Raw genomic sequence first — 25923 nt, forward strand, 5'->3', positions numbered from 1 at the left:
GGCTTTACATATTTATTGTCAGAAATCAAAATTCAAAAGGACAGATGGATTCCAATACTTACGATTTTATTGTTTGAATTTTATAAATGACTGACAAACTGATGGAGCTTTGTATGTCTTCCTCTATCTGGGAAGTGTTCATTAGTTTGTGATGCACCTACAAAAATTGTAACAAAATAATTCACCATTTTAATAAACCACAAAGGAACAGGTCCTCAGCTGGTGTAAATTAATGTAGGTTCATTGACTACATTTTTCCTTCCATAGATTTTAAGGCCAGAAAGGACCATTGTCAGGGCCGGTGCTACCATTAAGGCAAACTAGGCAGTTGCCTAGGGCGCCACGATTTGGGGGCACCAAAAAGCGGTGCCCCCAATTTTTTTTTTACAGCATTCCTACGCCCCATCCCCGCTCCACTTCTCCCACCTCCCAGGCTTGCAGCGCCAATCAGCTGTTTGGCACCGCAAGCCTGGGAGGGGAGGAGAATTAGAGCAGGGGCGGCGTGCTCGGGGAGGAGGCGGAGCAGAGGTGAGCTGGGGTGGGGAGCTGCCGCACGGCTCCCCGGGCCGGGGGGGTGGGGAGCTGCCACGGGGGTGCCTCAGGGCGGGGGGGGAGCAGCCGCAGGGCTCCCCACCCCAGCTCACCTCTGCTACGCCCCCTCCCCGAGCACGCCGTCGCTGCTCCACTTCTCCCATCTCCCAGGCTTGTGGTGCCAATCAGCTGTTTGGCGCCACAAGCCTGGGAGGGGAGGAGAATTAGAGGGGGGGCAGCGTGCTCGGGGAGGAGGCGGAGCAGAGGTGAGCTGGGGTGAGGAGCTGCTGCATGGCTCCCCGGGGTGGGGAGCTGCTGCGGGAGGGGGGCGCCTCAGGGCAGGGGGGGGAGCTGCCGCGGGGGGGGCGCCTCAGTGCGGAGGGGGGGCGGGGAGCTGCCGCAGGGCTGGGGGGGGGGGCGCATGGTGGAAGTTTCGCTTAGGGCGCGAAACTTCCTTGCACAGGCCCTGACCATTGTGATAATCTAGTCTGACCTCCTGCATAACAGGCAAGAATATTTTACCTACTAGGGCTATGCCAATTTATGCCACCTGGCCCATTAAGTTAAACCTCTACATACTATTAGGATTTGATTTAAAGTACTAACTAAAGCATTTATTTAAAAGCTGTGATTCTGAAACAGTCTCCTCTAGTTACTGTGGATGAACACAGTACCACTACTGCCACACACCTGTACATTTATATACCATTAACCACAGCACACAAATTCATCTGCTCTGATTTACCCTGATTTACTGCCTATTGTACTCACCTTCCACATGCCAACAAACATGACCACCTCAACTTCTCTCACATCTCACCCTGCCACTCCGTCCTCCCAACCATCTCATCCTTTGTTCCTCCTATTTGTGAGGAAGGCTTAGCTTCCCTCTACCCCCAATAGACTTTTTGGTTATTTTAAAAGCTCTTCCATTCCTGCATTACCTTTCTTCAATCTCTTTATCTCCTTCCTGACCCATCTCCCACTCAAGAATTCTCTGTTTATCCCCTGCAGAGTATTTTTCCTCATGCAATGTTATTTAAAAGCTGAATGGGCTCCTGGAATCAATTATGCTATTACTAAAGCACTAAAGGGAGTGCAAAGCTTGGTGGCACTGCTCAGACATTCAATCCAGGTGTAATTTTAAAACCATTTTATGTTCATTTTAAGGCTACTTCCAGGCTGCTTCTCTCAACAGTGTCTCCAACCAGCTAACAATGCACAGCCTGGCTTTGCCTCCATTTTACTGCTTCATTAATATCACAACTGTAAGGAGTCCTGCACCCATTTTAAAGATTTGGGATCTATTCCCCCATTTTGTAATCCCTCCCTGGGGTATGAAGTCTTGCCAAACAATAAGGATGTGAAGAGCTCAGAATTATTATCAATTAGTGGACATGAGTTGAGATCTCCTAGTTCACACACAGTTCATCTAATCCTAGGCCAATCAGCATTTTGAAGATGAAGAGAATCCATCAGTGGCACACTGAAGTGAGATGCTGGGGAACATGCTTAGTGCCAGTGCAATGGTAATCAATTTTAGCAGCAAGTCTAGCAAGCTCTACTAAGCAGAATGCAGATTGCAAGTGGCAATTTTTAACAATTTGAGACTTGGCCAAATCTAAATGGATTTTAAGGGAGACCACAAGAGGTACTTCTTCATGCATCTGAAGAAGTGAGGTTTTTACCCACGAAAGCTTATGCCCAAATAAATCTGTTAGTCTTTAAGGTGCCACCAGACTCCTTGTTGTTTTTAAGAGGTACTTCTGTGACCTCAAACACTCCCTTGCCAAATTTCAGTTCTGTTGCAAACCATGGAAATGTTACAGCTCCCCAAGAAATGTTTTGGAAAAATTTGTATAATGGGAAATATAAGGCACACATAATAAAGAATTGTCCTATACACTCATGTTCATTCATTCATTTCCCCAAATACTTTAGCTGCTCTGGAATTTTTGCCTTTTAAAATAGGACTTTCTCATAGTTAAATAGTTTAACTTGAGTTACTTTATTTATGAGCTAATAAATGTAAATTAAGCTAATTAACATATTGGATGAAGAAGAGTTTATTAACCCAGGTTATGCTTATTAAGTTATTAACATAGAGTATCCCCAAATATTATTATTAGCAGTAGCTATCCCTATAATATTGTTTTATAAGAATAACATGGTGTAAAAATCTAGTGACATTACCCCAGGGCTGACTTTAGCCTACAACAGCAAAATGAACAATTATGCAAATTATTTTCACTGTTGATATCTGCCTTTGTCGTACATCAGTTCTATGTTGCTTTACCTTGCATTATTTGTTATTTCAGTTATACTCAAAGTTCTGAAATTTCTGATAAATGGTAAAGAGAAATTCAATAATAAAATTTACCAGAAACTGCATTCTGGGATATTTTGTGATCTTTATGTTTTGTGATAAACCACTTTTAAAGTGCTGAAATTCTTTATTCATGATGCTGGCAAAACTCTCACTGACTTCACAGGGCATTTTGCTAGTTCTGGAATCAAATTCTGATCCTTAATTTAAATATTATAGATTAGATAGATACAGATATAAATATATAGAGATAGATATATTTTAAAATTACCATTAGAGAAAATATGTGTTGGTATTTATCTGGAACATTATTTTTAATGAATGCGGCTGCTGTAGATGAAAAATCCACTGCTTCTTTCATTTTCGAAGCATCCAAGAAACATTCAAGTAGCTCTCTGCAAGTCAAACAAAAATATATTATATTAAACATCTAATAACACTTTTTGTTATCTAAAGAAAATTTCAGTTATTTACATTCTATCAGGAGACTTTATAAATTCATGCTTCTCCCAGAAGAGCTGCATGCGCCCCATTACAGTGCTATATAGAAGAATGGTACTATAAGGCAATAATTCCCAAACAGGAGATTAAACTACAGATCTCCTAGCTCCAAGCCCTTTCTTCATTTACAATACCTTATAGCTTTTATCTTCTATTTAATGCAGCTTTTTCAAAATCACAATTACAAAATTTTCTCACATGTGACTAGATTTGACAGTTTTTTGAATACTTTTCAATCAAAGAATTAAACAAAAAAATTCAGAAACTGTGAAATCAAATGAAACAAGCTGGTAAAACATTTCAGTGTGCTGTGTTCTCAGATTTCTTTTTCTTTACCTGATGAAAGGATTGGAATCCCAAAGCTGTCAAGTGAGATAAATCACTATTCATGCCAGGAGTTGGATGAAGTATACCTGTTGCATTTTCAGTATTTTATAAGGATTTAACAAGTAGAGACCCAACGTTAAGTCTTAAATAACACATTTTAACGTTTCTATCAAATAAAAGTAAATGTAAAAGATGAAAAGGTTAATGCAAAGAGAGTACTACAACTCCTGCAGGACATACATAAAATATGCATTCACAAGTTTCCCCAACATTCCCAAAAGAGGATATTTTGGTATAATGTGAGTTATTCATACCAGGCTATTTTTCACAGCCTTTAGCATAACATTTGGAATATTTCTCTGTTGGATTCAACTTTTCATTTCCCCCCAGGGTCCACTTAAAAAAAAAAAGAGACACTGTAATACAATAAAATATACTATCAGATGTACAAGGGATCATGTTACACAATGTTATTCCCCCTCCCCCCAATACTAAAACAGAAGACTTGGTGGTAAGTCTCCCACTGATGTCAATGGTGCAGAATCAGGACCCAAGTAAATGACTGCATAATCAAAATATTTTAAATTGTGTAACAGTTTAAAGACTATAACTATGGGCCAAATTGTGCTCTGTCTGGTACAGCAACAGAGGGGTACAATGCAAAGCACCTCCTTACAACCTTGCGCAGACTACGCCCCACCTCACACATCATACTGTCCCTTACTCTGGGCTTGACTCCAAGCCATAACTGTCTTTACATTAGAGGAAAACTCAGAGAAGCAGCAATTTAATCCAAATTCTTAAAATGAAAAGTTTTCTGATTTTGATCACAAACTCCACAACAGAATATACCTCCCTCTTGGGAGAGACCGTTTCTTTAAATTCAGTGTTTATTTTTTTGCAAGTACAGTGGAAGCACATTACAGCTTGTCCTACTGTACTGCTGTATTAGCTCATGATAAATGGTGTTTGTGTTGTGGGGAGAGGAAGAAATCAAACTTTGATTTATTGCTTTCTTTAATATGAAAACTGGAAAAAATATGGGAAAACAGAATGTATTTATCTATAGTATAATTTCCCACAGCCTTGTACATCTTGCCTCTAGCTGGCTGGAGTCCAATATTCTAATTGCTCTCCAGCTATTCCATTTTTCTTTTACTTCACAAACAAGGAAATTAGGCCTTTACCTAGAAATGCTCTTAACACATGCATAACTTTAAGCCTTTTAGCCTTTACTCTTATTGAAGTCAACGAAATTAATCATGAGCTTAAAATTATGCATCTGCTTTGCTGGATCAGCACTTTAATGAGTTTGAAAAAATGACAGCTGTTTAGTTGGCCTAGCAGCATGAGGAAGAATTGGTAATTGAACTGCAGAAAATTTTAAATTGAGCTAAATTCATGGGGAAGGGCAACAAAAATTTAAATCAGATCAGAGATATTTTACAATGGATTTTTTGTTTGTTTTTAAGAACTTGCTTAGGCAGAACCAAGAAATGGTTAAGTTACTTGACTATAGGTCTCCTTACTCCTACACACTCTATATCTAGAATAGCTATGCTTTCATCTTACCTTTATTGTTTTGGCTCCTGCGAATATTGTTTAAAGGGTCATTCTAGTTTCCTACTCTGTGGCCCTGGAGGGACACAACAGAACTGGTAAGTTCCACTGCATAAAGTGGAGGTGCACAAATGTTGTGAAGTCCAACTCCACCTGAGTTTCCTGTGCAACAGTTAGCAGAGGAAGGCCAAAGCATCAGGTGCTACACTGACCATCCCATCCTCTCTGCCTTGGAGGGCACCACGTTAGGGCCATTAGGTAGGAAAAAAACAAAACACTCTTTAGAACGAGGAGACCAGTTTTTGAGTGAAAACAGCTTCATAAAACATACCAGTGGTAGCGTGAGTGGAACCCAAGAGTTTTAAAAGAATAGGCAGAAGGCCCCTGAGTCACTGATGTAGCTTTTTAGCAAATCTTGGAACACTGTGGAAATTATAAAGAACTGGAAAATTGTGCAAATATTTTAAAAGGCTATACAGAATGGCCTGATTAACTATGGGCCGGCTAGTCTGGCATTGATCTCGGGCAAAGTTTTGAAAAAGGTGATAAATGATCCAATCAGTAAATAATTAAAAGACAGTATTATAATTAAAGTTAAACATGGTTTTATGGAAAATAGGTCTTGTCAACCATTACTTTATCAACCAAATTTGTGATCTCATCAAAAATATCAAGTTTATTGATCATAGTAGGCTTCTGTGAGACATTTGACTTAATACTGCATTCCATTCTAATTAAAATATTAGCTCTACACAAAATCAATGTAGCACATATTAAATGAATTAAAAACTAGCTAACAGATAGATCTCAAAAACTGTAATGAGGAAAATTATAATCCAGTGGGGATCCCTTTAGTGTCAGAGGCTCATTAATATTCTTTGCCAGGAGGGACTAGAATCCCTGCAGTGTCTTTTGCTCATATTGCTAAGATCAATTACATTCAAAAAAGGGGTGCATTTTGAAACATATTTTAAAAAATTAATTTTGTAGCCTTGTTGGCTAATGCTCAGACCTATTCATTGAAGGTATTTAGGGGACATCAGAGATAAAAAGCTTTTAGTTTCCCTCCTTAAGGAAGGTCCTCAAAGTAGGTAGAATGTCCTCATTTTCTCAATACTCAAATCCCGGTTTAGTTATACAAGCGGGCTTCTCAGTTTGTGCTTATTGCTCATTCCTCTGTGGTGGAGAGGGTGAATGACTGGACAAAAGACCATAGGAAGTGACTATAAGCCTTTTTTGCTTTCATCACACTGGCTTTCACTTTCTCCCAAAAAGAGAATTTTACTCCTCAACTTTCTGCTTCACTTCATTATAAACGCCAGAAAAATGCAGTCATGAATATTTGTGCACATCTATGCCCAAGGTCTGGCATCACTACCCATTTGGGGGTTGGGGCAGAAGGGAGAACTCATTTCCTCTCTGGGAGATAAGGCCAGATATTTGAGACCTATAGCCATTAGGATTGTCTGGGCTGGAATCAACATACTTGAATAGAAGACCCTACAGAGACAGTGGGAAACCTAATGACCAAAGATTAGCTGCAGAGGCAGATGAACATGTGAATATAGCATGGTTGGAGCTGGAGAATAAAGACAAGGTAATAGGTGGCTGTATTAAAAGCTGAGCTCTCAAAGACACAGACACATACCTGGAGTCAAAGACAAAGGGACAGAGCAGAGAAGAGGAGCCAAGATGGTTTCACCAGCAGCATGTCTCCAGGGAGCCCTGGCCTGGCGTTGGCCAGTCTGATCTCTGTCTTAACCTTACCTCTCTTTGCTAACCTAAGGACTTTCAGAATTTATATGGCAGGGGACTAATAAATGGTTACCTAGTTTTGAAAAGGCTGGCTAGTATTGCTGCAAATATGTACGGAGAGCAATGAGCCCTGAAGGAGTAGAGTACAAGTCTCCCATAGGAGTCTGGTTTGGCTGGATTCGCTGCAGGGAACCACAGAGAAAGACAGGGATCGCTGGTGCCCGAAGGCCCAGTTTCAGAGCCTTAGAGGCTGAAGAACTGTGTGTGTCCTTGGGGCCTGGCACACTAAAGGGTCACTCCCAGGGCCTGGTTACAGGCTGGTCATAGACTGTAGATCCGTGATACCTGGCCAGTCTGAAAGCAAATAAGAGAACAATACTGGCTCTTTTTTGGCAGGGATAATCTACATTCTTGGCACTTTGTTCCTGTCAACTTTCATTGGTATGCAAAGATTAGTAGTGCTGTTCCTTTACTGGCCCTCTGATATACTGGCTCATCCAGACAAGATGTAGTTTTTTTGGGATCAGAAAGCCCAGCTGACAAGGAAATTCAATAAAGTTATTTGTACACACATGAAACAGAGGCTGACCACATTGGCAGAGAGTGCAAAGGGAATGAGTGTGCCCAGGAACAGCCAACTATTCTTCAGTTTTAGAGATGGTTGGCTAAGGTTTCTGGGTTTGATGACTCAGGCCCTATCCAGGAGATTCCTAGAGTCATGACTGACAGTTGCCAAGACTAGACTGGATAAACTCAGAGTGCATCAGCCCAGACCCTGAGTTGGGAAGTTAGGTTGCCCATGGGAAAAGGGTTTGCCTTTTTGCAACAGCTGCCATCTGTGGTAGCTATGTCTTACCTGGGCAAGGCACAGTTCAAGCTACGGAAGCAGGCTGATACCTAAATGAATTTTCTGCCACACCCCAAAAAGCATAAAGATTTCAAGATTATCTGTCAGGGTGTGGACACAGCCAGGCATCTGGTGCACAACATCTTATGATGTTGGTGACACAATAATGAGGGTGATCAGGTACAGTGTCAGAGACAGCTTATAAAAATATTATTACAGAAAATTCCCACATTTGTCACACCTGGTAAATGGAAGAACAGAAAAGGTCACAAAGAGATCAAGGGAGAAATGAGGCAGAAATACATCATGAACTCGAATGGTCTGCAAAATGGTTATCTCAGGAACTGCTGCAACAACGGCAGTCAATGAAAAATGGGGGCAGCACTGGTACAGTTAGTTGGTGCACATATGGAACAGCTTCCACCAATTCAGTGGGCAAAATCCTAAAGAGCTTTTGGAGTTTTACACCTGGTCTTTTTCAGGGAATCCATATATGATAGTTCACTATGGTGGATATCTTTGGATATTCAGCGGGTTTTTTTAAAAAAATCACTGCATTCATTTAAGACTTTCCTTATCACTGGCCTAGGGGGAAAATAACACATTTCTATGTTCAGTTCTACAAAACTTCAAATGAAATACTAATCTATGGATAGAATTACAAATGTCAAACAACTACAATTTCTCTGTTCTTGTTTTTCCTCATAGGCAATAAATCAGCTGAAAGAAGTTTCTTGTGCTATCTGTCTTAAGTATTTCGAAGGCACCATGGCATCTAAGCACTGAATATCTTTCAAATCTTTTGAAAAATGTGACAACGTGGATACCATTAACCTAGCTTCAATTCTGCTTTACGCGGTAAGTTCTAGAAAAATGCACTGATGATGATTTTCTACCTAAAACATTTTTTTCTCTTTGCTCCTACTGCTTTTCTTATTTATTTTTGTGAAGACTTCTGATGTCACTTGCTTTTCGTAGAATTAAAAATGCAGTAAATCTACTCGCATTCTGAGCAGAGTTATTTTCAACATTCTTTTTTCTTGGTGACCATTGACCTGCAAGTGTCTTAGTCTATGTGCACTCTTCAACCCAGAGAGACCCTGAGAAAGTACTTTTCAACTCTATTGAACTAAAATGGAAAAAGAATCAAGGCCCTTTCACTGAGAAACCAGATAACCTCTCTGTTAAAACCTAGGGCTGTTAGCTCAAGCAACCAAGCCAATCTCAATTGTGGAAGTCCCAGACTAGGAGAGAAGTGGTCTTTTTAGCAGGACCCCATACCGTTAAAGGAATTAGTTCCCAGACTTATTTTGTTGGAACCCACTGTTGTGACCAGCTAAAAACTGCTTTTAAATAATATTTAAATATTATCCAACCACATAATTTTCCCTTTAATACAGGAAATCTATAGGAGCAAATTTTTCAAAACTGGCTTCCACCGGTCCCCAAAATACACCTTCATGTGTCCTTTTTGAACACTAATACTTAGGAGCATGAGAGACAGAATTCACACACACAAAACACATTCAAATTCCATTTACATCCCAGTGTTAGTGCCAGAAAAGTGTGCATGCAGATGTCCTCACACACAAAACTTCAGATTAAGGCCTCTGACAATTCAGACAGTGAAATAGCATTTGGAACGCATCCACTGAGCATTGTTTAAACTAGATTCTGCATGGTAATACTACAACTACCATGCATCTTTCTGCTGTTCTCATTGCATTTAAATGCATCTTTATGTAATTTTTCTAAAAAAAATCTCTCTTGGTGGTCATTTGAAAATGTAGTGGCACTAGCAAAAAGAAAGAAAGAAAGAAAGAAAGAAAGAAAGAAACCCAAAACAACAAAAAAACACCACAACAATAAACATATAACAAAATCCCATATTTTTACCTATCTTTTTAAGTGACATTCCAGCCTTGTTTCATGTTGAATTTCCCTGTACAAGCAATATTGACTTTTTAGATACCCTTAATATTTGCATCTCTGAAACGGAGATGATTATAGACTATATGGAACTACATCAGATTTTTTTTATTATGAGCATCAATAGTTAAATATTCTGCCCACAGTTAATTGTTTAACCTAGTGCTCATTACTCCAATTACTGAACAGATAAGATGTACAGGAAAAACCTAAAAGTTATATAAATATGAAAAAATCAGCTGGTTTAAATCTGAGCTATGGCACTAGGGAACTTTTCAGGATGCCAAAATTACTAATCACTTCTCTTAGTGCCATATGATTAAAATACAGGTTCTCTGGAATTAACTACTGAAATGGCTGAACATCACAATAAGTTCCTCTGCGACAGTTCCTACTGTCAGGGAAGATCAAAATTGATGGTTTAAATCTAACAACATGGTATCTGAAGTTCTTTCCCTTCCTTAGTCTTTTGGCTCCTGCTTTGGAGAAGAGGGTTGCTACAGAAATTGCAGAAGCTATGACAGCACTGCTAATGCTCATGCCAAAGGCCATGTTAACAAAGACGTGGATCAAAATTTAGCTTTAGAGAATAATTAGAATGAGACCTACTTCTTTTATACTTTGGGATACGAGGCCTGTGGCTTTGTTTCAAATTAGTAAGAAAGAACCTTTAAGATACCATGGAAGAAAAATGCTACTAATGCTCACTGATAAAAAATAAAAGCTTAAACAGAATCAGATTACTTTGATGAGAATTTACTTCTAATATATAATCCGGTAATATATGCATGAATTATAAATGGCAAAATGAGTTCACATATTTTACAGTCATAAAATGTGCTGTTTGATAATGCAGAATAATGCTTATACCCAAGGATGTCTCAGAAATATTATATCTCAGATAGTGTACTAACAAATGATGCATGGCTGATCACATGGATGAAAAAAACCACATACCTCAACTGATTGAGCACTAGTATTCATTTGTGTGCCTTTTACTCTAAAATTTAGTATTTAGTATACATTTTCCAAGTATCATTCACTAAACACATTTATTTCATGAAATTTCATTTTGACGTACAGCTATATTAAACAGGAGAAAAAGTTAATAAGAAAATTAACCTTTCACAAATTCACTTGACCTTTCACTCGTTCATCTGAGAGAAAGGGAACTCCTCTGGCTACTGGCCAGACAGCACTTCAGGGCCTTCTTAGCTATGCAGCCAGACACTGCCCCTATTCTTCCTCCTTGGTGACATCTAAATAATGGCAGTTTGGATGTCAATTTTTCAGGGGTAAGGTCAGACATTCTGCCAAACCCAATTACCATATAAGGCAATCGGGCAAAAAAGAAGGAAACCCAAAGTACTGAATATGCTCCCCTCTGACTCTCCCGGCAGGGACAGGAACCTCCCACCCTCTCCAAGGATCAGGGGACAGGAGATATGTCTGTGTCCCAATCTAGGCTTGGGATTTTTATCTGAAGAAAAATTATTCTTAAGCCATGATGTAGCTAGTTTGTCTCCTAACCTAAAAGGACACACACAACAGTTAATTCAGCACCACAGCTGATTTAATCCAACAGGTTACGATGCCTCAGACTGGAACTGACTAGATATAGGCAGTAAAAGTTTCCTTCCAAGAGTAATTCCACAACTCCCTTTACATACAGGGATTTTTAAAATATATATATTGACCATATGAAGCAAGACAACCTGTTGCAGAGACAGTGACTATAGCTTTCTAACTCTTGTGACGTGTCAAATCCATGGATGTCACTTCCATTTTAACCACAATACAAATATCAAACTGAAGTATCTTTCGTACTATATATACAGGTTTTATTAAAGAACAGTTAAGGGGTCTAATCCTGCAGTCTTCTCTATACAACTACTGGTCTATGTACTAATTATGAAATTCTGCTCTATGATTTACAAGTCATACCATACTCACAATATATTTAGAATAAGATTTAATATGCCAGTTTGTGATCAAAGATAACCACAAATGGGAGCTACATGCACAAAAAGACTACAGGACCCTGGTCCTAAAATAACAGTTCAAACTTACATCATGAGTTCTGCTTGCCATTGCTTGTCTTGCTCTTCAGCTTGATTTAATGCTGTTACAATCTGAGATAGGCTGGGAATAAGAAGGTAGCGGAACCCAGGTTTAAGATATGGCCTTACAACCTGCCAGTAAAGGACTGAGGCATTATATATCAAAAAATAATATCTGAAAAACAAGAAATAGGATTTTATGACCTGAGATAAACATATACATATTTAAAAGTCTCTTTATATAGATTCTAAACAACAAAAGTAGGGACTGCATCTTTCTATTGTTTGTACAGCACCTACCATCCTGACTGAGGACAGTGGGCACCTCAGGAATACATCAGTGAGAGCTAACCCTGTACTGTCCTTCCCACCAGCAGTTATAAAATGGAGGGACATAAGCAGTCACATAGATCATATTAAAGCACATTTATATTCATCTTGTCACCTTAATACTGTTCTACTATTATTTTTCATATGGTGGAAGCACTACTGTTGTTACAGAAAAGGAATAGGACTGAGACAGATATGCTCCACAAAAAGCTCTGTGTTACCCAGAGCCCCACAAAATGAAAGTATGAGAAGCAATTATCTTAAAAAACTAGGTCAGGAACACTGTTGAGATTTGGAACTGTAACCCCTATCAGACTGTTTTACCTTGGATCGTGTATTGCAAAGTCTAATGCTTTCATAAGGTACATCACAAATTTCTCAAACTTTTCCTAAAAAATAACAAAGAATTGTTAAAGCTCATTTGACACAGGTCTTTATTAATCACTATCATATTACTAATAATTTTCAGCCTATTATCAAATTATTATTATTGCTACAGGTGGGGCTGCCAGTACCATATAATATTAAGGTTGTCTAATTTTTTCCATTAATAAAGACCCTACTACAGCTGCTTATAACATTGCCAAACTTTAACCATTTAGGCTGAAATTTTTGTTGACAGATGTTTAGAAAATTTCAGCTTAAAACATTCCTTACACAAAGGCCACTCTTCCGCAACCCTCCCCCATCCCGGGGGTGGGGGGGGGGTCAGTCATTTCAAAGAACAAGGACAGCCTGTACCCCATGTTCACCACTTTTATAAGATTATGATATATTTTGTACAAAGTATGCCTTGTGAAGTATCATTGTAAACTCATACTCTGCTGAATATTATCATTCTGTTGAGATATGTGTAGCAACACTATGTGTAAAGTTATAAGTTTCTACTGTCTGATTGTTACTGAAATATGTTGTAATTCCAGGTAATGCCCACAAACCAGTTTCTCAGGATATGGCTACACTACAAGGCTTTTAGTGACACTACTGTGCCGCTACAGCCGTGCCGCTAAAAGGCATGCAGTGTAGCTGCTGTTTGTCAGCAAAAAGCTTACACCTCCCACGAGTGGCCGCGGCTTTGTCGGCAGGAGAGCACTTCTGCCTACAAAGAGCTGTTCACACCGGCACTTTTTGTCGGCAAACCTTTTGTCGTTCGGGAGGGTGGTGGTGGGGGGTGGTGGTTAACACCTCTGAACAACAAAAGTTTTGCAGACAAAGTGCCAGTGTAGACAAAGCCTTAGAAACAAAGACCCACTAGCACACCAGCAAGGTGTTAAGGGGCCATTACCTACTTAACTGTCTATTTACCAGCACGGGGAAGGTATAAACAAGAAATTTACATTGAATCACAGGAATGTTTCAAACCTCAAGTCCACAAGGGACTGCCTGTCACCATGGCTCAGCAGGGATGTTTCTAGCACAAGAAATTGAGTTACATAGGGGGAGAAAAATACTTGACCTCTCCCCTTTTCTCCCCATCTCTCTGCTCATGTCATTAATGAACACCTGAAGAATTCAACTAAGGGGGGAATGGTCCCTAGCTAGAAAAGAAATCCAGCCTGTGAACTGTTGCAGTTTATGGTGAGAGAGACATTTTGCTTTTGAGTTCATTTAGATATTAGCATATGGTTTTATTTCTTTTGTAACCAATCCTGGCTTATATGCATCTATACTTGTAAAAAAAAAATCTATCTTTCTGTATTTAATAACTTTATCTTCATGTTTTATCTTAACCAGTGTGTGTTTGGATTAAAGTGTGTGGGGAACCTCTACTTGAGAATACAAGATTGGTGCATTATCACTTCCCAGTGTTGGAATGATGGACTATCTATGAACTTGTACTGTCCAGGAGAATACTGAGCAGTGCAAGATGCACATTTCTGGGGAACAAGGCTGGGACTAAGAATTTGAGGGTAGTTCATGCCTGGCTGGGAGAACACTCATGTATTTAGCTGAGAGTGAATTAACATGCTGAAGGCTGAGTGACCAGACAAGGAAGTAAAGCAATGTAAAAGGCACCCCAAGCTAGAGATTTCTAGAGACATCACTGTTGAACAGTTCAGATTGTACCCTGGGGAATCTGACACAGGGAAAATAATTTTTTTTTTTTACTCACTTTAAAATTCTGGTGACCTTTTATTTGAAAGGCTCTGGTAAGTCTATGCTTTGGAGCAAGGAGTTGAAATTTGGGATGGGGGAGGGGTGCGGAAGAGTGGCCTTTATGTAAGGAATGTGCCTTTTTTCATCCCTGTAAAAACCCACCCAAATTTGGCCAAGTTATAAACCTTTGAAAAGTCACCATTCGAACATGCTAAGTAGCAACTTGTCAAATTTCAAAGATTCCAGCCATGCTTGTCATGCTCCAACCCAGGACCGTGCAAAACTTTCCCTGTAATGGGAAAGGCTGAGAACCTGAACTGAGAGCAGGGACCCTATCAATGACCCTGTGCCTTAATGAGGCAATTTGGAGGAGGAGAAAGCTGCTTGATTCAAACTCAGAGGGGACAAGACTGTACCAAGGGGTGTGAGGATTGTGGGGAGTAGGGCGACCAGATGTCCCGATTTTATAGGGACAGTCCCGATTCTTATATAGGCTCCTATTACCCCCCACCCCCGTCCCGATTTTTCACACTTGCTGTCTGGTCACCCAAGTGGGGAGTAGATTGGGACAAGACACCTGGAAGGCTGGGACTGGATGCTTGGGGGAGAAAGGGAAACTAGGACTGGGAGTTAGGGTAGAGGGAGAGCCTAAGACTGGCTAGGCAAGGAGATTAGGACTGAGAGCTGGGGAGAGAAATAAGGGGAGAGCTGCAAGCCAATAAATTGGGGGGAGATTGAGATTGTATGAGGAAACTGGTGGAGTGAACTGGGACTCTGAGCAAGGATGTTGGGGACAGAGCACCAGTTGGGTGGGGAAAATAAGTTTGGGAACAGAAGACAGATCTAATCAGGAGCCAGAGTGTGGGGGAACAACTAGGAATGGCTGGGCAAAGAGACTGGGACAAGGAGGGCTCTGAGTTACTATAGAGAATTCTTTCCCAAGTGTCTGGCTGGTGGGTCTTGCCCACATGCTCAGGGTCTAACTGATCACCATATTTGGGGTTGTGAAGGAATTTCCCCCAGGTCAGATTGGCAGAGACCCTGGGGGCTTTTTCGCCTTCCTCTGCAGCATGGGGCACTGGTCATTTGCAGGTCTAAACTAGCATAAATGGTGGATTCTCTATAACTTCAAGTCCTTAAATCATGATTTGAGGATTTCAGTAACGCAGTCAGAGGTTATGGGTCTAATATAGGAGTGGGTGGATGAAGTTCTATGGTCTATAATGTGCAGGAGTCAAACTAGATGATCAGGATGGTCTCTTCTGGCCTTAAAGTCTATGAGTCTGTGAGATGAGGGGAGCCCAAGGAGGGGACTTGGACTACATGGGCAAGAAGACCTGGGACAAGGAGTTGGGTGACAAAGTGACAAAGTTTTGGGTGATGCATCTAAAGGTTCTAACCTTATGACTTATATAGGTATAAATGCGATGCAACATGATGGAATTTCTGTTTTTTCACTTAGGTTTTTCAGAAACCTGGGAAATTACACACAAATATGTTAAAAGAACATTTTTAAGGTTCCAGAGTCAAGCACTTAAAGGCTAGGAAATGCCAGAATTTAAGGTCACCTGTGCAACTTAATTTGCTCCCCTTTCATGAATGCTTTATGATACAGTCTTTAATTACATTATCACATACTACTTTTTTCCACAGGATCCCTGTCTGATCCAGTGCACAGTGAATAGACTGCCTCTGAAAATAGGGCTGTGTAGTGAAGGAGACTGTTTGTAGGACCCCTGCTTCATTTGCTGCAGAAGCTGGAAGATGCATACTGACTGAAACAGAAAATTGCAGGAAGAGCAAAGGTGCTGGCCTGAAGAATTTCTAAAAATCTAAATCAACCTGAAATCTATATACTCACTGAAAGGATTTTTTTTAAAAAAAGTAGTAATATAAAATTTCAGTGTCCTCCATTTTAGGAAGTTGTCACACACAAGTTACTACTACAGATGGTCAGAAATTTTCTGATGAAACAGTTTCATCTGAAAATACTAATTCATTGAAGCAAAATGTTTAATCAAATCTCTTTCATCAAAACTTCTGTTGAAATACAGGGAAACCTGCCAGTTTTCCAGGGTTCACATCTCCAGCAGGGAGCATGCAAGCCCCCAGAGCCAGGGCTTTGGGGGCTGGCAGGGTCCCTGCTCTGCAGCAGCAACCTTGGGAGCCCTGTCAGGAGTCAGCATTCTCAAGGCTGCTATGCTACCAGCTCCATGGCAGGGACCCTGCCATTGTCCAGAACTCCAGTGGGAGCCAGGACTCTGGTGCCTGTTAGGCTTCCCACTTTGGGGCAAGGAGTTTGCCAGACCACAGAGTCTCAGCTGGAGCCAGGGCTCTGGGGGCTGGCAGGGTCTCCACTCTACGGCAGCAGCCCTGGGAGCTCTGACTGGAGCAAGTCCTATGACTTCCAGCTCCATGGCAGGGGCCCTGGAAGCCTTTATAGCCCTGAGAGCTCCAGCTGGGGGACTAGCAGCTCTGAGAGCTCCAGAAAGAGAAACTGACATTCTTGTCAGTTTCATGGCTACTATTCAGTAAATTACAAGAATGCCAGTTTCACATATTTGTTTGGGGAACACTATATTTTGGTGTTTCTAAAACAAAAATTTCAGGTTATCTCCAGTTTATGGAGAAATGTTGGTAAATATGCTTTCGTTCTAATTTGGAACAAAGTAAATATGAAAGTCCCAAAACTTCTGGTAAACCAAAATCTCGTAAGTTTCAGCCAGCTCTACTTACTACCCTTACAAATATATAAAAAAGAATTGAGAACAAAGATGATTTAAGATGCACAATTTAATTTAACATCAAACTATGAACATTCTTAAAACTAGATGTTACCATAATGCTAAAATTCACAGTATTTTCTCACCAAATTATCTGTGGAGAGTGGGGTGTACAACTGGCCTTGGCACAAGTAGGCTCTACCCATAAACTGGGTTACAGGATGTCTTCCTTTAAAGTACATCTGTAGACAGTCACTGCTAATTTCTGGATACTCCAACTAGAACAAAACATTATTTTAAAGGGTTTTTTGTTGTTGTTGTTGTTGTTGTTGTTAAATGAATAACAATCCAATAAAGAAGTTGGTCAAGAATGGTCAGCTTTTAAAAGTGTGTGTTTGGTGAGACAGCAGAATGTACATTCATAGGTCCATTTACAACTGGAAAGTAAGGCCAGCACAAACAATTCAATACATTAAGATTTAAAAGTTAACCATTTTTCTCCTCCAAAAATATGGAAAATGGCAACTTTTTACACAACAGATCTGGTTCCTGGGTTTATTCAGAGTCACACAGTGGTTTATTATAGTACAAAAAATAAATATTTATTATTTTTTATACTTAACTCTGTATTGCACGTCATTAAAAGAACTGTTAACTGAAAGGTCAAATTCTGAGTTGCATAAGAATAATCAAGAGCAGAATTTAGCCTACAGAATCTTTTTTGCTGGCAATGATGCAAGCCCCCCAAATAATGCACATTAGATTTCAGATCTCAGATACAATTTATATGGATGGTAGCTAGGAAAAAGAAATAAAAACCTGTTACTTGTAAACTGAACACATTGGAACTTCATATGCCACTTTTCAGTGCAGAATCATGCTTTAAAAGTATTTCAAACTTATAAAAAACTGAGTCATATTTTATATAACACTCAGAGGTAGCAGCAACAGTCTCTTGTGATTAGAATGTTCTCTCAGCTTCTGCATGACAACAACCATTCATCAGCAACTCCTCTTCCATCTTGTCCAAACAGCTCACATTAGCATGCTCATAACAAAAGAAACAATGTCACAAAACTATTAATATACATTTGAATTGTCTACCTCTCTTACTCTGTGCTAATCAGAGACTTCAGAAAGTGCAGCTTGCTGATTGATGAAGTTTACAAAAATGCTGACTTCGGGAAGAGGCTGGGGCAAAGGATAGACTGGCATAAGCCAAAAAGCACGTCTAAGCACTTGGTCTGTAAAGTAAGAAAACTGCAGCATAACAAATTTCAGAATCTGTATTTCCAGTGATCCTGGCAATATCTTTAAATATTAATTTACCAAAGCACTATCATAGTATAATTCTAGACAGTTCTTTTTATTTATTACAGATAAATAGCCTACTTAGAAAATGTAGTTACCTGGAGTGCTTGTTCTGCACACAAGACATATAAATCAGAGCTAAAGCTCTCTGATGAATCAAGTGCAGATTTCCCTTGATTGGCTGATTTGATCAACTCATAAGTATTCTTCAAAGCTTGAATGTCTGTTTATAAAAATAACGTATAAGGAAGATAACAAATAACATTCTTTGCTTTATGCCCGAGTGCACAGGCACTTGACTGTATTATTTCAAGTGATCAACCCAACAATAAGAGCTCTTATTTTTACTCATAGTAAAAAATCGTGTATTTGCAGGGAGAAGTTATCAAAGGACACTGTGTAAAGCTAAGCACATGCTGGATGGGAGTTTTAATGAGTCTCTTGCAGTTTTAAATAAAAAAATGAAGAAGACAAAAAAACAAAGGACATTTAAGGCCTGTTCTGAAACTCCTTGAAATTAATAAGAATCTTTCCATTGACTTCATTGGACCTTGGATCCAGTTCTCAAAGCTGTTATATGAAATAAAATTGTTTTGAAGTAAACTATTTAACTAAAAAGAGTGCTGTATTACAGTATTTATTTTGTGTCCTCTAACAAAGATATACAAAGTATTCACAGAAAAATATTTTGTCTACAGTTCTGTATGTATAAAAACAAGAACTGATAAAGGTCCATGTAGTGCAAGAACTTTTATAGTCCTCTTTTATTTAAAATAGATGCCAAGTAACATTTCTATACATTATTCAAGCATTTACCTTGGTGGTTCTGTGCTGCAGACAACTGCTGCCTGATCACCAAATCCATGTTCTTAGTCGCAAAGCCTCCGATTGAACAAGTCTGCTATGAATACAATAAACACAATTGTTTCAAATAAACACTATTTACATAGATGCTTGAATTAATTAAATCAAATTTTTTTAAAAACCACTAATTTAATTTTTGATCCATAATGATTACTGTGCTATTAAATCTCCATGCTGCACACCGCAGGGTCTATTTAGATCACAAATATAGCTAAAGCTGCCAGACAGAAAGGGGTGTATTTTAATTCTCTTTCTGTAGATGGCCCTGGCCTCTCTTGGCTGACCACACTTCCCAGAGACTCTAGGAGACCAGCAAAACGAACAAACGACACATTTACAAATAGTCTAGTTCCTTGTCTTTAAAAAGCTCTACACTATTGCGCAGCGGTGGTACACGCACTGGGGGGAGGGGGGGAGGGGCTGGAGGCTATAGTGCCGGGGCGCGGGGGCCACTGGACAGTCTGGGCACGGCCTTTAGAATAAAGGCCGGAACACAAGGAAATTTGTCCTGCCAAAGCGTCCACGCCGCCGTCCCCCAACACCGCCCCCGCCTGATCCCCGACTCCCCTCGCTCCCGCTGCCCCGCTCCTCATCTTCTAACAGCCCCCCCAGGCCCGACACCTCCGCTCCGCCCGCTCTCCCTGCCCCCCTCTCTGCCCCACTAACACCTGCCCGCACCAGACGCTATCGGCAAGCAGCGCCCTCCATCCCCCGCTCGGCAGCACTCCCCGCTCGCTGCCCAGCGGCTCCTAGCAACGCACCAACATACCTCGCTTCCCCCTACGGGCTCCTGCCCGGGACACACTTCCCTTCCCAGCCCGGAGCTTTCCCGGCCGCGGGGGGTTCTAATACCTGCGTCCCGCGTTCTGGGTGAGCGGGGACTGGCCAGTCACTGGGAATGGAGTTGCCCGGGAGCTGGCACCAGCAATAGGGATGTGGTGGAGTCAGCCACCCAACTCCCCAGGCAGCCACTGCCAATAGTGTGGGGCTGAATCCACACAGGAGGGACCCAGATTCAGAGCACCGTCTGCCCCAAACACTCTGCTTCCTGCTCTGCCTCTCAGGGGAGTGCTTGTGATGGCCTGGACACTCAATTCTTTCCAAGCCCACCGGATGTGTGTGTTTGGTCAGACAGAAGAATGTACATTCATAGGTCCACCCCAGCCCATCTCCATATCTAGGGTGACCAGACAGCAAATGTGAAAAATCGGGACAGGGGATGGGGGGTAATAGGAGCCTATATAAGAAAAAGACCCAAAAATCGGGACTGTCCCGGATGGTCACCCTATCCGCATCCCCACTTACAGAACCAAGACAGACAAAAGGGGACAAGAAGAAAAGTATTAATTGTTGAGGATGTAGAAATAAACTGTCAGAATATATTGCTTTAAAGTCACAGAAGAAGTTGCAGGGAAAGCAAACAATTTAGTAACAAGGGCCGCCACAAAAGGATGTGCTACAAAACATCACAGTAACTGATATTTTTATTATAGAAAACAGTTATAGCAGTAGATGGGATCAGGGGGTTATAAAAGCACAATAGGAGCAGAGCCTATCCACACAGTCAATCCAGTTAAGAAATGATAAAAGAAACTTTCTCTCTCTGTGTCCTTCAAGAACAATCCTGTTCTTGCTTTTTAGCAGTATTCCAAAAATTGCAAGTGGGGGACTCTGCTCATGTCATAGCAAAGACATCCTCCTTAAATAAATGCATCTGTAAAGCACGCTTTCATTAAGAAACATACTGTATATAGATTCACTTTTGAACAGGAACTAGTTAACAAAGACAGCGATTGATAGTTTTGCCAAGAAATGTGATCAGCACTGATGTACATCTTTGCCTTTAGTACCTTTACCATGGAATCTTTTGAAATAAAAATATATGCCACCAGTGTCCATAGCTTTAGGCTGAAATCACATGTAATGGCAAAAGACATTAAATCATATCTACCAATGTAGACAACAGCCATTGGGTATGAATAAGTGTCTTTTGAAATCTAAGGTTTTATTTTATCTAGACTCCTTTCACAGTATATCAGTCAAGTGCATTTCCATTCTTCAGAAAACAGCAGTACAGAAAAAAGATCCAGTCAGAAATGAATTGGTTGGAGTGGACCTTCAATGACCCTGCTTACTTCAATTCAAAGATTTTCAAAATGAAATGTTTGGGCTATCCCTATTTCCGAACTCCCGTTCAGCCATGCCAGGATCCACAGTGCCTAGCAGCCACAGTGATAAAAACAATATACATGCCTAGATAGATTCATTTTCTACCCTAAGTCTCGCATTTCAGGTTAGATCGGAATTCTGTAAAGGCAGCATGTTCCAACCCATGGGATAGTAAGAGGAGCACTTAATATCATTCAGAAGTGCAATAGCACTGACAAGCTACCAAAGGAGTTGTATTCAGTCCTTCTCAGTCCCACTGTGATAGAATAATGGTCAGTATGAGAGGCTATGCAGGTGGAAAATGATAAAACTAGAGAGCATAACAAATTATGTGGCAGGCAACAGATCCAGACCCAGTTACTAAATACATTACATGTGTATGTGGGAAGTGAAGACTAGGACCCTTGTCTTTCAGCTCAAAAAGCATGGGCCTCTACCACTTATGCTTAAAAAAAATCCTAAACAAGTACTAGAAATATATCCTCATCCTCTGTGTTCACCAAGAAGGCAAAACTGCATGCACATACATAGTGCATCACAGGACAACCTCAAAAATTCAACAGGATAGCTGAGAAATTCTCCTATCTGTCCTTCCCCAGTCCCCACCAAAAGTGTTAATGTGTTTATTGTATATATAAATGTGCCAAAAAATGGGTTTGCAACTCAACTGACAGCCTGAGATAAGATAATACAGTGATGAAAGAAAACCCTATAGCCGAGCTTTAGAAAATGCTAAAACAGAGCAATAAATTAGACTTATTACATTTATCCAAAATTGGAGGAAATCTTGCATGTAGTGAAAATGCAGGTTTGTACATTCCCTTCAGAGGATTGCTAGTCAGCATGACTCTGGCTTTCCACATAACTGAACCAATACCACACCTCCACATGGGCTGTATATGAACAGTGAATGCAAAAGACCAAAGTGAATCTATTATGCGGAGTCCATGAAAGTACAAAAGAGTTACCAACTCTCTTAGGTTCCCAGAATTCCAATCAAGGAATACAGATGTCCAAAACTGCACACACTACTTAAACTTATAGAGAAAATGGCATGGTATTGATGTGATTTAGCATGGTTTGGTAACTGCATTTCAAACATCTCCGAAAATATGACAGGTGTCAACATAATTGGCAAGTATCTGAGTCTTGAGTCATACAATAAGAAAAATGTAACTATTTTAAACGGTCTTCCACAACTGTATGCCCAGTTAGCACAATACTTGAACATTACAATAAGAGATGACCCTAGATTGGAACAGCAGGTATAAACCCTCCTCCTTCATGAGCTATGGAGAAGTTCAGATCAGAAGCTGACCATTTCTAGTGCACAGTGTGTTTATATTTTTTATTATCTGTCTAATGGCTAATCAAGAACACTGCATAATCCACTGGAACATTGGTGAGTAGAGTTTGGATCCAATTCTAGCACCAGCATTTCCCAACTCAAGCATATCTCTATTTAGAGTATCTTGAACTTGCTCCTGAACTGGGTATTGGCCTGAAGAACAGAATAGTTCCAAGTTGTGTAATGCACATATATGTTGATTTATATTTCAACTGACATAATACATCTATCAAAAGCTCTAGGCCCATATACAATAAAAATTAAAACACATTTCAAGGTAAGCAAATGATGTAATCTTATAAAAGATAAGGTCCAGAGCCACACTCAGAACCTTCCACTCTTCTTTAAAAACCTGGGTTAATAGGCAGACTTTACAATATGTCCTGAAAGACAACAAATTCTGGCTCTGTCAGATCATAGGGTAGGTGAGAGCCTATCACTGAGAACACTCTGCCTCCATTCCCCAATTTACAGATCTGAGGATGGTCAGTTCAAGCAATTCAGTTGATCTTTGCCACTGGTAATACAAAGAGAGAGACAGTCATTATAAGTTAAAATCAACAACTTGTATTCACTCAGAAATGGGCTGAAAGGGAATTCATTCTGTGCAAAAAGCACCCAGTTGTGTAGTTCAGCCAAGTTTTGCACTACCTAAAGTTTTCGAATTGTCTTTAAGTGTAACCCAGTGTAGAGTAATTGTGGTAATCCAAAACGGAAATGAAGGTGAAATGAATAACTGTGCTGAGATATAGTCACAACCTAAGAGAAATAGTCACAACCTCTTGGTCAATCACAGATGGAAAAAAATACTCCTGGCTACTTCAGCTATCTGACTAATAACTACTGCCATACTAGTGCCATGCATCATTTGATGTGGCCCTGGTTGTTGCTATAGTAACCTCTGTTTATATGGATGATGAGAACATATAGATTTATATCACATCAATAAGATTAAAAATATAACAGATAGAAACTCTCATGCTCCATGACATAAACCAACCACTTATTAACAGGGTTAGGGAATAAAGTTCCAGTAAGGGCAGGTTATTGCATATTCCAATTGTTCATTATGGGGATCCTTTCACCTTCCATATAAGGAGCCAAGGGAGTAAACTGATCCAACAGCCATTGAAGACAATGGGAACCTTTCCATTAATTTCAGTAGAGGATGGATCAAACTCCTTATGAATCACTGGCTTGATCCATAAGGCAACGATTTCTAATTATAAGTATTTCCTGGCTCAATAATGCTCCAATTTGCAAATGCAAACCAGTTGTCCTCATGCATGGCAAATTAATGATTCTCTAATGACTTTTTCTGTGAGAACTTATTTTTTAAATCAGATATGAGATGGCAGCATACCACTTAGCTTTGCTCATTTAGCAAGGAGGCTTCTGTGACATATTTCCCATATGTTGCTTCTTTCCTTTCTCCTCTGAGTCAGGCATCTCAGGGGAGCATATGGCCCACTGTGACTGTTGGGCTGCATATGCAGATGCATTATACCATGAACCATGCAATTCATGTACAATACTAATGAGATAATACCTAACATACTGTGTTTATTTCTGGTCTCCACAGTAACAGAAAGATATTGATTTACTGAAGGGAATGCAAAGAAGAGCAACAAAACGATTAAGATGTTGGACAGATCAACTTACAGAAAGTGGAAGTATCTATTGTGGATACTATAGTGTATGGATCTGACCCTTTATACTATTCACAAACTGACCATGAATAGACAACAATTCTTATTAATTTCAACATAATTCATAACTGTTTTTATGAACTTATTTGGGCCTATGAATTTTCACAAAATTTTCATAGAGAGCAGTTTTGTGAGCATTCCATACTTGGAATTTGGTTTGTGGGCTTGGTCATTTTGTCACATGCTATGTTTTCTGTTTCTTGATTGGATGACCTAACTTTATAAACAGGAGAAATGTCTGAAGAAACAACTGGGCTATTGAATCTCTCACAGAAAGTAAGGGAACACTTTAAGGAAAGAGAGCTATAGAATCATAGAAATGAAGGACTGGAAGGGACCTCAAAAGATCATCTAGTCCAGCTCCCTCTTAGCTCGCCTATAACTAACCATCCTTGTCAGGTGATTATCTAATCTGTTCTTTGAAACCTCCAATGATAAGGATTCTGCAACCTCCCTTCATAACCTATTCCAGTACTTAACTATCCTTACAGTTGAAAACATTTCTATCTAACCTAAATCTCCCTTGCAGCAGAATAAGCCCATTACTTCTTGTCTAGCTTCAATGGACATGAAGAACAATTGATCACTATCCTCTTTATAACAGCCCTTAACATATTTGAAAATGGTTATCAGATCACCTTGCTGTCTTCTTTAGTCAAGACTAAACATGCCTATCCTTTTTAACCTTTCCTCATAGGTCAGGTTTTCTAAACTTTTTATCATTTTTTTTTTTTTTGCTCTCTGTGGATTCTCTCCAGTTTCTCTCCAACTTTCCTAAAGTGTGCTGCCCAGAATTGGACACAGCATTCCAGCTGAAGTCTCACCAGTGTTGAATAGAGTGAGACCATTATCTGCCATATTTTAAATATGACACTCCTGTTCTACACCGTAGAATGTCATTAGCCTTTTTTGCAGCTGCATCACATCATTGGATTATATTCAATTTGTGATCCACTGTAATCCCAAAATTATTTTCAGCAGTACTACCACCTAGCCAGTTATTCCCCATTTTGTGCTTTTGATTTTTGCTTCCTAAGTGTGGTACTTTGAACTGTTGTTACTGAATTTTGTTGATTTCAAACCAATTCTCCAATTTGTCAAGGTAATTTTAAATCCTAGTCCTGTTCTCCAAAGTCCTTGCAATCCCTCCCACCGTGGTGTCTTCCACAAATTTTATAAGCATGCTCTCCAAGTCACTAATGAAAATGTTGAATAGTACTGCACTCAGGACAGACCTCTTCAGGACCCCTCTAGATACATTCTCCCAGTCTGACAGCAAATCATTGATAACTACTCGAGTATAGTTTCTCAACCAGTTGTGCACCAGGCATATAGTAACTTCATCTAGACTATTTCCCTAGTTTGCCTCTGAGAATGTCATGTGTGACTGTGTCAAAAGCTTTACTAAAATCAAGATATATTATGTCTACTGCTTCCCTCCTATCCACTAGGTCAGTAGCCCTGTCAAAGAATATAGCAGGAGATAAGCAGCCATAGGAAATGTTAGGACAACACATTGCTGCCGATACCCATGCT

The 25923-nt window shown here is 40.0% G+C and overlaps 1 protein-coding gene across 1 annotated transcript in view; it reads right to left on the minus strand.

Annotated features, from left to right (window-relative positions):
- The window catches only part of CFAP46 (cilia and flagella associated protein 46), a 177034-nt gene extending 157866 nt beyond the window's left edge, over positions 1 to 19168 (minus strand). The window contains exons 1-7 of the mRNA XM_065408178.1: positions 19114 to 19168; positions 18396 to 18520; positions 17133 to 17264; positions 12491 to 12555; positions 11847 to 12011; positions 3129 to 3252; positions 63 to 157 (exon numbers count right to left, since the gene is read on the minus strand). Of these exons, the coding sequence (XP_065264250.1) occupies positions 63 to 157; positions 3129 to 3252; positions 11847 to 12011; positions 12491 to 12555; positions 17133 to 17264; positions 18396 to 18520; positions 19114 to 19162 (755 nt within the window). The 5' untranslated portion in view covers positions 19163 to 19168. The remainder of the gene's footprint in view (positions 1 to 62; positions 158 to 3128; positions 3253 to 11846; positions 12012 to 12490; positions 12556 to 17132; positions 17265 to 18395; positions 18521 to 19113) is intronic.
- Between the last annotated feature and the right edge of the window lie 6755 nt (positions 19169 to 25923).

This window comes from Emys orbicularis, chromosome 7 (genome assembly GCF_028017835.1).
Source record: "Emys orbicularis isolate rEmyOrb1 chromosome 7, rEmyOrb1.hap1, whole genome shotgun sequence".
Lineage (NCBI taxonomy): Eukaryota > Metazoa > Chordata > Testudines > Emydidae > Emys > Emys orbicularis.